The sequence below is a fragment of the Centruroides sculpturatus genome, unplaced genomic scaffold (genome assembly GCF_000671375.1).
Source record: "Centruroides sculpturatus isolate CEXI.00-Female unplaced genomic scaffold, Cexi_2.0 scaffold24, whole genome shotgun sequence".
Classification (NCBI taxonomy): Eukaryota; Metazoa; Arthropoda; class Arachnida; order Scorpiones; family Buthidae; genus Centruroides; species Centruroides sculpturatus.
Genome location: NW_019384375.1, coordinates 567,572 through 581,163, shown reverse-complemented (window position 1 = coordinate 581,163; position 13,592 = coordinate 567,572). Strand labels below are relative to the sequence as shown.

At 26.2% G+C, this 13,592-nt stretch overlaps 1 protein-coding gene across 1 annotated transcript in view; it reads left to right on the top strand.

Moving 5' to 3' along the window:
• The window catches only part of LOC111616820 (Down syndrome cell adhesion molecule-like protein Dscam2), a 133,605-nt gene that overhangs the window by 77,256 nt on the left and 42,757 nt on the right, over window positions 1-13,592 (top strand). The window contains exons 8-14 of the mRNA XM_023358180.1: window positions 658-819; window positions 901-1,188; window positions 2,059-2,178; window positions 3,021-3,197; window positions 3,270-3,417; window positions 3,940-4,088; window positions 13,066-13,197. Coding sequence (XP_023213948.1) covers window positions 658-819; window positions 901-1,188; window positions 2,059-2,178; window positions 3,021-3,197; window positions 3,270-3,417; window positions 3,940-4,088; window positions 13,066-13,197 — 1,176 coding nt within the window. The remainder of the gene's footprint in view (window positions 1-657; window positions 820-900; window positions 1,189-2,058; window positions 2,179-3,020; window positions 3,198-3,269; window positions 3,418-3,939; window positions 4,089-13,065; window positions 13,198-13,592) is intronic.

Here is a 13,592-nt window from a genome sequence, read left to right as displayed (position 1 = left end):
AAAATAATTTTTGTATACTAAACCTATCATCATTAATAATTTATGTTAACCTGTTTCAGCTTCTTTCTGATCCATCCATTGCATTTTGCATATTCTGCTTTCTCTCCATTGTAATTATTTTGAATTAAATTCATTTTAAATTCATATAAATTACAATAATAATATAATAATAATAGCTAAAAATGCAGTAATCAACTTAAAAAATCTATTATTAATGTAAAATGTTTTATAATTATATGATATTAAACAATAACTTTATAAATTTACTAAGTAATTGATATTTAATTTAAATTTAAATTTTTTTAATGATTTGGAATTTATAAACATAATTTTTAAGATTAAGTGCAAACACAATTTCTTGATCGAAACATAAAGAAGAAGAAAAAAACTATTACATTGATTGAAGAAAACAGTTTATGAAATTATCTAAAGTGCAATTTCCAGAAAACCACCTATCGAAAGAAAGAAAAATATCACTAAAGTTATTACTGTATTCCTGAATTTTATCAAAACTAAACCTTTTATCTCAATTGGTAATGGCTAAATGTATAGAATTATAATTAAATCAAAATTAATTTTATTGGATTTTATATAATGTCATTAAATTATTACAATTCGTTATATTAAGATTTAATGTTAACATGATTGTTTCTGTAGACGGAAGAGAACTGCCTTTAAACGAAAGACAACAAGTCTTTTCTAATGGGACTTTAATTCTTAATGATATCGCTAGAGAAACTGATGAAGGTACATATACCTGCTTGGCTAACAATAAAAAGGGAGAAGAGACCAGAGCCGACTTAATCATTAGAGTGACAAGTGAGTAATCAGCAATATGTCACGACATTTCTCCGTATTACCGTAACAGGAAGTTATTACTTTTTCTTCTTTCATATTTAGAAAAACCGGTCATAAATTCCTTTAGTTTTCCTAACGTTCTGGCTGAAGGAATGAGAGTTATTGCAACATGCAACGTTCTGACAGGCGATCCACCAATAACTATCCGATGGTTGAAGGATGAGTTTCCATTAAACAGAGAGTCTTTGAATGTTGAGGAATCGTCTCTTCGAGACTTTGGTTCTTCTCTCGTCTTTAATAGTGTGGGAAGATCTCATAATGGCAACTATACGTGTGTTGCTAGTAATGAGGCTGGAACGACTAATTATACGGCCGCAATGGTAGTAAACGGTTAGTAGTCCCTGTGTAGTTTATGGCACGAATGTAATCCTTTTAGATTTATATCTGCAAACATTAGCAACGAATGCTATTTATAAGTAAGTGCATTTATTTTATTGTACTTTTGCTTCACAGTTAGTAATTTATTAAATTATATCGTCTGTTAAAATCATATATTGCTTTATATCTCATTACCTGTTTCTATATTTATCTCCAATTTTCTAATTGAAAAAATTCAAATCGAAATCGTTACAACTAGACGAATGTTTCTTTTTTTATACAGCAAAATATTATGAAATTTTTAAACAAATAATTTTAAAATAGCAGGAAATATGTTTTTAAAATGTACAAATCTACGTGTCCAGAAAACAAAACATTAAAGTAGCCTTTAGAGAATGGAATGAAGCAATTTTTTTAACGTTATCTAAGTTATCTTTTTTATGGAAATTCTCGACAATAAAGAGATTTTAAAATACCTCGAAATACTTTTAAATTATGAGCATCAAATAGTAAGTAGCATTAATTTTATTAGGATGGTCGGATGTTTTGCAAGAAGGTCCACGCGATAAAAGTTAAAAATGAATCAATATTTGTGATAAAACAGGACTTTTTTTATATTGTATACGAATATACAGCATAGAAAATATAAGTTATTTCAGATTCCAGACATTTACAGCTATAAAAATAGTAAAGAAAATATCAATATTTCTATAATAAACTTAACGAGAAAATTCATAACTAAAGTAGCTAGAAAAATTTATTTTATACTGTATATTAATTTAACAAATAAAAATTTTAATACGTTACTTTACATTTAAACATTTAGTAGATTTTTTAATGCAAGTTTATAAATTTAATATATAATATTTCTTAATTTTTCAGTACCTCCTCGTTGGAAAATAGAACCTACAGATATGTCTGTAGTAGTGGGAGATCTGGTAATTTTCGACTGTCAAGCCGAAGGATATCCCCCACCTTTGATAAGATGGAAAAAAGCTATAGGTATACTAATTATATTTATTCAGTAATTAGGTATTAAAATTAACTATTTAATTATATAAATTATTCACAATGTCGAGAAGTATTTTTATAAGTTATTCACATCACAAATTTTATTAATTTATCTGATTAGAAAATTAAGGTTATTTATTATAGGTATTATAGATTTTTCGCTATATTGTTTAATATTGTATAAAACGATTGCTTGCTTCCGATATTAGTCCTTTGAGTTTTATTCGCACTCGATGCAAATTAGCATATCTAATAGCAATCATTTCTATGCCAACGACGATGTTTGATTAAAGTGTCACTAATGAATCAGTCGCAAGTGAGCTATATCGATCTAATATTGCCTTGTATATCCACTTTTATAATATTTAAGTCAAATCAAATGCATGCAACTAATTCTGTCTTACTCCAGTGATGTTAATTCTGTTCTGAATTTTAAATTTCTCATATCACTTTATTACTTGTAAATATTCAGTCTCCAAAGCAGAATTAACAAGACACCGTATAAGCTCTTTCGCTTCGTAATAAATTTTGTTATAGTTTCATTTAAACTTTTAACACCTTTACCAAATATTTAAATACATTTTTAAAATCAAAACACGTTCAAAATTTTTTTAAAATAATTCTTATTTTTAAACAATTTTTGCTATTTTAGCGCCATCTTCTAGTCGTAAACTGAATTAAAAAATTCAAGTTAAATAACTGATTTATAAATATATATTTATATTTATATTTATATTAATTAATATTTATTGTTTTTATTTTCTCTTATATTTATTATTTAATTTTTTTACAACGCATCAAATTAATAAAAGAGAATTATTAATTGTTAACAGATGAAACTTCGAAGAGAAATTTCAAATCAATTATCAGTAATTATCATATACAGACACTAGAAAACGGTTCACTTAGTATTAATAATGTAGAGATTAAAGATTCTGGACAATATCTATGCGAGATAACTAACGGTTTTGGAGCCGAGCTCAGTACAGTTGTACGATTATCCGTTCATGGTTTGTATCCATTTATTATATATTTTCTTCCACGTTTTATAAATTTTTGAAATGTTTATATCTTCTACGCAGTCGCTGCTCACTTTAAAACGAATTTCTTAGTCCAACGTGTCCCTAAAGGAAGTGTACTTAACATACAAGCCGAAGCCTACGGTGAAAGACCCATTAATATCGAGTGGCGTAAAGATAAAGTTTATATAAAATCTTCGGTGGATACTAGGTGTGTATTTATTTGATATTCGGCATTTTTATGATCAAAACCTTTCAAATCAATAGAAATTTATAGTAAGTTTCCATTGCTATAAAGGAAACAGTAGCTTTAATCTCAACTTTCCAGCATGTCAAATATTGCAAAAACCTATACATTATTTTTGATATAACTTCACTTCTCTTCTTTAAACGTATATATTAATAATAATTTCCACGTATATGTAATAAAAATTTTATAATATATAAGATGAAGAATTTTTTCCGCTTAAATTCAGTTCGTTTCTCTAGTAAGATTAAGAAGAATGTAAGAAAAATTATCATATAAAATCGATTACGAAAATACATTATTGAAATGCCATTTTATAAATTTAAAGAATTTATAAATATATTATTTATATATATATATATAATTTTTTTCATTCAATTAAATGATTTTTAAAGGTAGAAGTTTTAAATTGGAAGTTTTTAGAAAGTAATTTATAATTTAAAAATCATTTTGTAGAGTATAAAACATTTATTTTTATCGTCTTAGATACATAATTAAGGAAAACATTACAACAGAAGGGCTGCAGTCGGTTTTGACAGTTAATCGAGCTGATCGAAAAGATTCTGGTGTGTACTCGTGTCTCGCCACTAATGCCTACGGAAAAGATGAATTAAAGATACAAGTATTAGTGGAAGGTAATCAAAATATTGTAATTTACTCATTTATTTTATTAGCAATGCGTAAAAATACAGTAAACATTTCAAATGTATAAATTAAACTTTTAATCTTTTCAATTAAAAGAAATCTTTAATTACAACATTTTATTTAAATAACGTAAGGAGTAATTAATGTTTAATATTAACTAAGGTTAATCTGATTATATTATAAAAGAGGTGACTTGTAATCCTACTAATACCTTGTTTAGGTTTGAATTAAATTTTATCTCATTCAAATAGCGAAAATATGTTAGGTAGAATTTTATTTAAAGAAAATGTGATGGAATAACTTTTGTTATAATGGTAATTAGTAAGTTAATATTTATTCTTATTAGCGGTACTGATTTTATTATGGTCGAATGCCTGAAAAAACAAAAAAGCTATGTCTTAACATACCGTTTCATTGTCATATTGATAATAATGTCGGATGATTTAAATCATAGAATTAATATACAGTAGAATCTATCAAAAAACGGAACCTTAATAAAACAGAAACCTGCCTAAATGAGAGAAATTCTTAAGAACACAGCGATTTTCTGTGTTAAAAACCCGTTCAATACGAAATTCTGCCAAACCGGAAAAATTATTCGATACCGTACGAGTCCGGTTTAGACAGGTTTAACTGTATATATAACTTTTGATTCTTTCTGCCCTTCGAGAATAAAGAGAGCTTTCCCAAAGTCGTGGGTTCGATCAGGCCTACAATGGAGCGGCTGGTGATAAGGGATGGAGTTCCACATATCCGGGACAGAGCGCCCATAAATAATTCTTGGGGTTTTCTGCCAAGACTCAGAACGATTGGTTAACGGCTTAACCGTATCGGTTATCCGGCCAACTCTTCGTATATATTAGAAAAATAACATTGAAAATCAATTTAAAATCTAAAAGTTTTTAATTTGGTTTTAAAATTCAACAATGTCCACATTTTAATTTTGTTTAAAGTTAGAACAGGAGCCCCGAGGAAATTTTNGCGCCACACAGAACTTTAACTTCATAAATTATGAGTGCTGGAAAATTGTGCAAGAGCCTTTTTCTTGCTTTACCAGAATAATTTTGTTATATTTCTTTCAAAATATAGTATAAAATTTCAAAAATTATGTTGAATTATTTTTTTCCTTAATTTTTTCCATATTTATTTTTTATCTCTGATTTTAATAAATTTTTTAGAAATATTATTATGAAAACATGACAATAACTTGAAAACTGCATTAAATATAAGAACTTCTTAATGGAAATTTGAATATATTTAATCACTACAAAGTTTTAAAACTTTTTAATAGTTTTTTGAATATAAGCATTTATCACTTTAAAGAAGTTAAGTGTTTAATGTTAATTAATTATAAATTTTGTGGTACCAAAAACAAATTTATACAATGCATTTAATTTTTTAAGAGTGATTTATTTAATTAAATCAAAGCTTTATGTAATATGATTCTAAAATGAAGTAATAAATCAAGCGATGTTAACTTTAATAACAAGGAACAAAATTAGAAATTAAATACATGAAGTTGAAAATTTAAAAATAGGCACCGAACTCTTTTAAAAGTAAATTAATTTAGTACAGAGTAAAGATAAAGAGATATTTAATTAAATAAATTAATCAGTTAAATACATCAAATGAACCGATAAAAGCATTTCTATTTAATCCTATGATACCATCATTTAATTTTGCTTCAATTGTTTACATAGGTACTAACGAAACTGTGAAGTAAAGACTTTCAAATGATTTATAAACTAAGTGGATTTTTAATATTTTATATTTTGTACAAAGTATTAATAAATTAAATTTTTAATAATTGTTATAGTATTTAAAATGTATTACTTTTCCAGCTCTGTTATATATAACAGATAAAACGTAATACATCTTCTTTGAAGTTTAATAACTCCTGTGCTTTTTGTCAATAATTTCTGAAATTTTGCAGGGAGGTTTGTGTATTAAGGGGATTGATGTTATTAAATTTTAGTGGTTAAAGGTCGAAGCAGTGGGGAAATAAAGAGGATATATATTATAGTAGGCCTATAGTAGGAGTAATTTGGGGGTGGGGATGGGTTTTATAAAAATTTGTAAATGCTAATAAGGAGTAAAACCGTCATTAAGTCCGGACTGAATGACGGTTTTACTCCTTATTAGCATTTACAAATTTTTATAAAACCCATCCCCACCCCCAAATTAAGCTATTTGCTATTATTTGCTATTTTATAATAATTAAAAATATAAAAAGTTTTTAAATAAAATATTATAACAGATGGCGCCACCCACAGTTTAAAGGTTGCCGGGAAAATTAAGCAACTCGTTGCTAGATTTTTTTACTTGATTTACGATATAAAAACACGTAATTTCTGAATAATAAATTATAAACAGTTAAATTTTATAAAATACTTTTGTAGATAAATGTTTAAACAAATAAACTATTAAGATATAACTATATTGGTTTTTAGTAATGTAAATATATTAAAAATTTGTAGGACTTTCTAATAAATGAACCATGAGTAATCTAATATTGAAGTAGAAATATAACTAAAGCCATTTTCCTGTAAACAAGTAGGAAGAGAGCTTAACGTAATCCATGTTAATCTTTCTTTATTGTTATTGCAGTAAAATAAGAGCAATTAAATGAATGTCAATGCATCAAATTAGTTAAAATGTTAAATAATGTGTTTAAATATATTTTACTGTGAGAATATTCTTATACATTGATTTATCTTTATTTATATTTAGTATAGTTTCCTTTATCATATTTACATATAAATATAAACTGTTTATAGTAATTAATAGTGTTTCGTGCATAATTTATGGAAATTCTATATTCGTAGCAGATTTGAATTAATGCTGATTTAGTATTAGAATAANCATTATTTGTTTTTTTTCTATTTAATTGAATCGAAAATAAAGATCTAAAACTTTATAAAAAGAATTGAATGGATTCTAAAAGAAATAATAATATATCATTTAGAAACTTAATGAAATATCTTAAACATGGAGGAATGTTCTTTGATCTTTAGATATCCGAGAAATTAGATAACAGAGTTTCGAGAATGTAATGTAAGGAATATGTCCTAGTAATGCTTTATCCACATCTTCCATCAGTGAATATGGTATTTTTCTTCGCATAAAGTATAGTGAGTTTACATAGTTTTTACGAATTTTAAACAGGGAAGCCCATAGAATGACTTCTGCATTTCACAACAACTCTATTATATTATCAAAACAAAAATAAATTTGGCAAAGAACAGAGTAAAATTCGTTTAATATTAATAAAATAAAACTACAATTGATAGTACGTATATTAACCAATATCTTAACAAAAATTTAGGTTCATACAAAATAGCGGAGTAAAATATTCAAACGCATTCATTAAAAGTCGTACATTCAATAATAAACAATGTGTATAATTAAACTTTTATTAGAGTGTAAGGAATAAAAATCGTTTTATTTTAAATGGAACTATAATTTAGCATTTTGACACATAACTTTGGCACTAAAAATATGTTTAATTTAATTTTACCCTTTAATATTTACTCTATATGTATCAATATATCACATGCCATTGTTTAACACAATTCTAACCCAGCTTTGTCTTATATATAACATTTTACTGAATAACATATTCTACAACGCTAACGTTTTATGTTTTACTTAACATACTTCTGAAATTCCTTAAGGAAAACTTTTAATTTTATTCTCAAAAATATAACAAATTCGCGAGATTTATAATACAATAATTAATAAATTTTTATATTTTTTATAAATTAACATTTTATTTAATGTTGTAAGTCTATAATTTTTTTTATCGAAAAGTGTAGTCTCACAACTTTAAATATATACTGTAAAAGTAATTTAATACTGAGAAAAAATTGTAGAATACAGTAGTGCTTCGTAGTTAGAATTTAATTCACTCTAAGAGGCCGTTGTAACTCCGAATCGTTCGAACTCTGAAGCGTTCTAATTACGAGGTACTGTACCACTGTATATAATAAACGCTTCAATAGCATTTCTGATACATTTTATGTTATAATTTACATAAATATATACTTTTCCAGAGATTTATCAAAANCGAAATATTCAACCATTACCTAAAATGATCATAAAGATAATTGTATTTCCTTTCGTTTACTATTTACTATAAATGACGTTTTAATAAAAATTTATGGTTGATTATTTCATTATTTCGCATAAACATTATTTTGCAAAATATAAAAATTAATTATTTTAAATTATTTTAAAAATTCTACATAACTAGATGAACTCGCGTACGAGTATTGTACAGTACTTACAAAACTTATGTACTGAACTTCTTAAATGTTATGTGCTGCCATCTGGCGCATATTTTCAAAATTATAATCGTTTTTATTTTATTATTTTATTCTTCATTACTTTTTATTAAAGTTTCTATGTTTGAAAATAACGTTATTTTCTAATATGATTTAAATTATTTTTATCGTTTTACGATTACCATAAATTATTTTTACTATACATTATATCGTAATTAGATTATGATCGCGCCGTATGAGTTTAATGAAGTTAGTTATTATATAATAATATTAATAGACTATAGCAGATATATAAATTTAATTATTGAAATATTTTGGAATTTGTTGACTAATTAATTCGAAAAATATCTATATATTATTTTAAAATAATATTTATATATATTTGTTTAGATCCACCAAGTACTCCAGTGCTACGTATATCATCATCATCTTCTTCTTCCGTTGTATTATCTTGGGAAATAAAGCGTGATAATCCAATTAACGGTGAGTTGACACATTAAAAATTTTTTATATCTTAATTGAGAGTTGCATTTAAAAAAATACACTACAATTTTAAAAATAAACTGAAAATATCAGAAATATTCAGATGTTTGTAAGAAGAAAAGTAAATAATGATTTGGTTTAGTAATCTACATATAAAATAACCATGGAAACAATCTATTCAAAGGGATTATTTGGAAGATCCAAAGATCCACACTTTATATCTTACAGCTAATATCCTACTCAGCTAGATGGGCTGGAAACACTAACTTTTACGATGATAGGCATTATCAGTCAGATAGTGCATAACTTCTCTCTGGCACTCATAAATAACTTGCTTCAGGTTTCTAATACAAACAACCATCGTAAAATCAGAATTCCCAACTGAAATAACTCAACCATCTAATGCACATTGCAAATATCCGCCATTTTTGAATAAAAATTTCAATTTTGGATTTATAGATGATAATATTCCTTTCCTTTTTTCTTATGTAACTTTATATTTTGCTGTATATTATTACCAATTGGAAACATTTTGAAAATTTACTTTTAAAAAAATGATTATACGACNTAATGAGAGAATTACTTTTGTCTAAGTCTTGAAATAAAATATAAAACATTAGATAAAGTCAGATATTATTTGAATATTTAAATATATAAATATCTGTAATAAATTGTATGTAATTAAATTTTTATAAAATAAGAAGTTGTATATTCTTTTATGATACAGAAGATAAAAATTTAATCGAATAATACTTTGTTAAATAAATTAATTTTTTTTCGGTTAGTTTCCTTATACAGATAGTGGCTATATGTTATAGTGTGTTGTAGAAACCTAGGGGAATACAAAAATGTTTTATAAAAATAGCCCTTTAAACGAATCGTTTCAGTCATAGAAGAGGATAAGTTTTAGACTAGCTACTCCTTAAAATTCCGCTTTGAAGCACTGCTAAGTGCTGCGGAAAAGTTCAATCTCGCTGCTCGTTAGCTTCTGTACTATACCACAGTCAAGAAATGCAAACAAACCTCTGAAGGACAACGAGATTGAGGCTTTTCCGCAACGCTTCGAAGTACTGTAGAGTAGCATCTTAAGGGGTTGCTAGTCTGAAATTTACTTCCTTCTAGAACTGAAATAATGCATTCGAAGGGCTATGTTTATAGATATTTTTGGACCCCCTAGGCCTCTAAAACACGCTGCAAAAAACTGTCAGTTCCTCGCGGAATACATTTTGTATATATGTGATAAATATCATAAGAGAATATTTTAAAAATTATTCTAAACTCTGAGTTAAAAATTTTATTTATATCTTAGATTTTTTTTCATATTTTGACTTTTCCTGCTCTCTGGTTCTAAGAAGCCATTTTAATCAAGACAGAGTGAATAAAACTATGAACATTGATAGTTGGCCGCAAGATCGCACCTCACCAGCGGGCTAGCCGCGTGAAGTTTTTCGGATTTGCTTTACATGTGTAATACCTGAATATGCCAGTTTCGCATAGAAAGATCTTTCAGAATGACTTTTTTTTGGCAGATCTCTCAAGTCTTGCGTTCCCTTATTTCCTCAAACCTTTTCAATCAAACCTATCGTGGTTTCGGTCTGGAATACAATGTGACTGCTGGATGATGAGAGACGGGGTTCGATACATCCGGGAAAAATCACCCCTAAAAATTTCTGGGTCACCTCCCATAGCGGTAGATTGATGCCTTAACCACTGCAGCCATTCGGCTGTCATGTCTCAGAATCGAAAGTACTTCTTCAATTCGAAAACACATTGCAAATGTTATTGAACTTAGGATTTATCATGAGAATTTTATTCAATCCACGGAAACTATCTTTTCCTAACAGATATTATCTTTTAATATTTTCTGGTATATTTTCACAGAAATATTTCAGGCACTGTAATAAAAGTATCACATAATTTCCTATTTGTCAAGAACGTTATATAATAGAAAAAAAAAACATGGTTCCTGTAAAAATTTCCTTTGGTTATTTTCTTTAATACAATTACACAATACTGTAACCATAAAATTGTGTATAAGTAGTTCTGCTTAAAATATTTTTAAAAAATTAAAATTCTGTGTATAATTACTGAATTTCTCCTTATTTGTGAAAAATTTAATTTAGATTTTAGTCTTCTTTATATATTAACGTTCCGTTAATTATCATATTGTAGTTTATTATAGAATATCTAATTACTAGCGATTGAAAATGCAAAGACATGACTTAAAATTTAAAAAAAAACTATAAGTCATGTCTTTGCATTCAGTCCCTATTAATTTTTAGTGGAAAAACTGAAAATAACAGCAAATTATGGAATCATGTAGAGAAATTTATAATGGTTGGCTTAGGCATGAAGTTAATTTTTCTCAAAATATCGAATGATGTTTAGATTTAAGATACGATAAATTGTTCCTGGATTTTGTCGGAAATTTGAAACTACTTTACATAATCAAATGTAACATAAGTGATTAAAAGTAGATAATAAAGTTAATTTGTGACGAAAATTTAATCGTACACATAAATAACTAAACTCTGTTAATATTTATTGGTTGCAAACAGCAAGTATTCTGTAATTAATTAAGACGTGAAGTTGCGGTAACTATTTATTTCTACACGAACATAATTATATTATATAAAAACTTGTATAAGATTTTGGAAGAACATTTTTGAAATATATAAATGATGACGTTTTTGAAAGTTCAGTGATAAATTGGCAATTTATTTAATTGAACAAGAGTCTCTACAGAGTCCTATCTGATTTACCATTTCTTAACCACGTATCTGATAGTTGAGGTTATCTCATAGCAGTCGTATAGCAACGATAATAAATAACTCGATAAATGAAGATCATGCTACACTGAACAAAACATTCTCGATGATTGGCATCCAATCTCGAATCTACTTTATGATGTAGCCTACTTTTTTAGAGATTTAGAATCTTACAAAGATAATGCATAATAATCTTATCAGTGGGAGAATGGTGAAGAATCTTTGCATAGATAAGACATAACGTTTCGCATCGCTGTCGATAAATCGATATATTTATTGAAATTTTGCTTAAATGAAATTGTTTCTATTATATTATCACTTTTGTATAAGTTTGATTTTTTCTTTAAATATGAAATTAACTCATCAAATAAAAATAAATCTAATAATAAATTTCATTTAAATATTGATTTATTTATGGTTTTAACTGAATAACAATATTATAATATTTATCTCAAATCAATATTAACTTTGAAAATTCAATTTTAGCAAGAATATCGAATTATTTTTCTATAATTTTTAAAGATAAATTGAGACGTTATATTATTAAATGTTAAAGAATGAAACAAATTTAAATTATAATTTTATTTATAACTTATGGTCGCCCTTAAGGAACGTTTCGTCTACTAATAGCTAATTGTTTTAACATAGCTACATCAGTTTTTCCTGTCTCTGCAGGTCTCTACTCAGGAGATCACTGAGGATGATATTGTCTCCTAGCCATAAATCTCTATTGGTCATAATAAGACAAATAGCTCCTATCTCCTCTTTCGTCTTCGCCTATTATCTTTAGTTGAGATAAAATAATTATAGCTATTTTAGATCAAAAAACAGATAATTTTTTACTAAATATATCACAAATTCTACAATTTATTAGAATTATCCTATTTTAAATGCTTTTTTTTAATTTTAAAATTACTAAATTTAGTGTTATATTTTATATTATACTTTCATATGACGACTTCATTATTGAAATGTTTATTTTCTAATTTATATTATTTATCTCATAGATCATAATACAGATTTTATGTAAATGATATTATTAACTTTAATAATAATAATAATTGATAAATTTTAAAGAAGTATTTTTATAAAACTTAAATTTACGTTTTTATAATTATATAAATATCTCACAATTTTATTTCTACTATCTTTATTTTGTTGATGAATATATTGGAAATAACGAAATATAATTTCAAATCTATTAAATTATTAACTATAATTTTTAAACCTATCAAATTTTAAATCATTTTTTAAAGTTATTTTTATCTGAACTTACCTCTCATACTTTGAACATCAAATTTACTTCTCAACACGTTGACTGACAACGGATCAATTTATTTTTCGCAACTTCATATAAAATATTTTATTTATTTTAAACTATATTGTGTATAATATTTAATTTATATATATATATATTTATTTATTTATAACAGAACCACCCGATCCTCCTACAGACGTTCGAGCTACAGATGTAAATAGTAGGAGTGCAACTTTGCGTTGGAATGTTGTTTATATAGGAAACAGCCCGATAGAAAAGTTTTTTGTAGAATGGAAACTAGCTTCAGGTAATATAAGAATTTTATGTGTAATTTATTTTTATAGCAACAGATAAATTCTACACTTTTCAGGAATAACATCAAAATTTTATAATTTTAAAAATTTACGCTATAGGCTCTACATTCAAGTGCTTAATACAATATGTAAATAAAATGGCATGCTTTGTAAAGAATATATAAGAAATCTTTAAATTGTTACTTAAATTCTTTTAAATGTAGGGGAGATCGGGGCAACTTCGGCATGCGGGGCAAGTTTGTCAAGCGCTTTTTTTAAAAAACAAATTAAAAGGAGACTTTGGTTATAGGTTAGGCAGTTGAGTTTTATTGGTGGCTTGTTGAGTGTAGTGTTTTTATTGTTCTCCAACAAGCGTAGTTGAATTATCAAGCAAATTTTCATTTTCGTT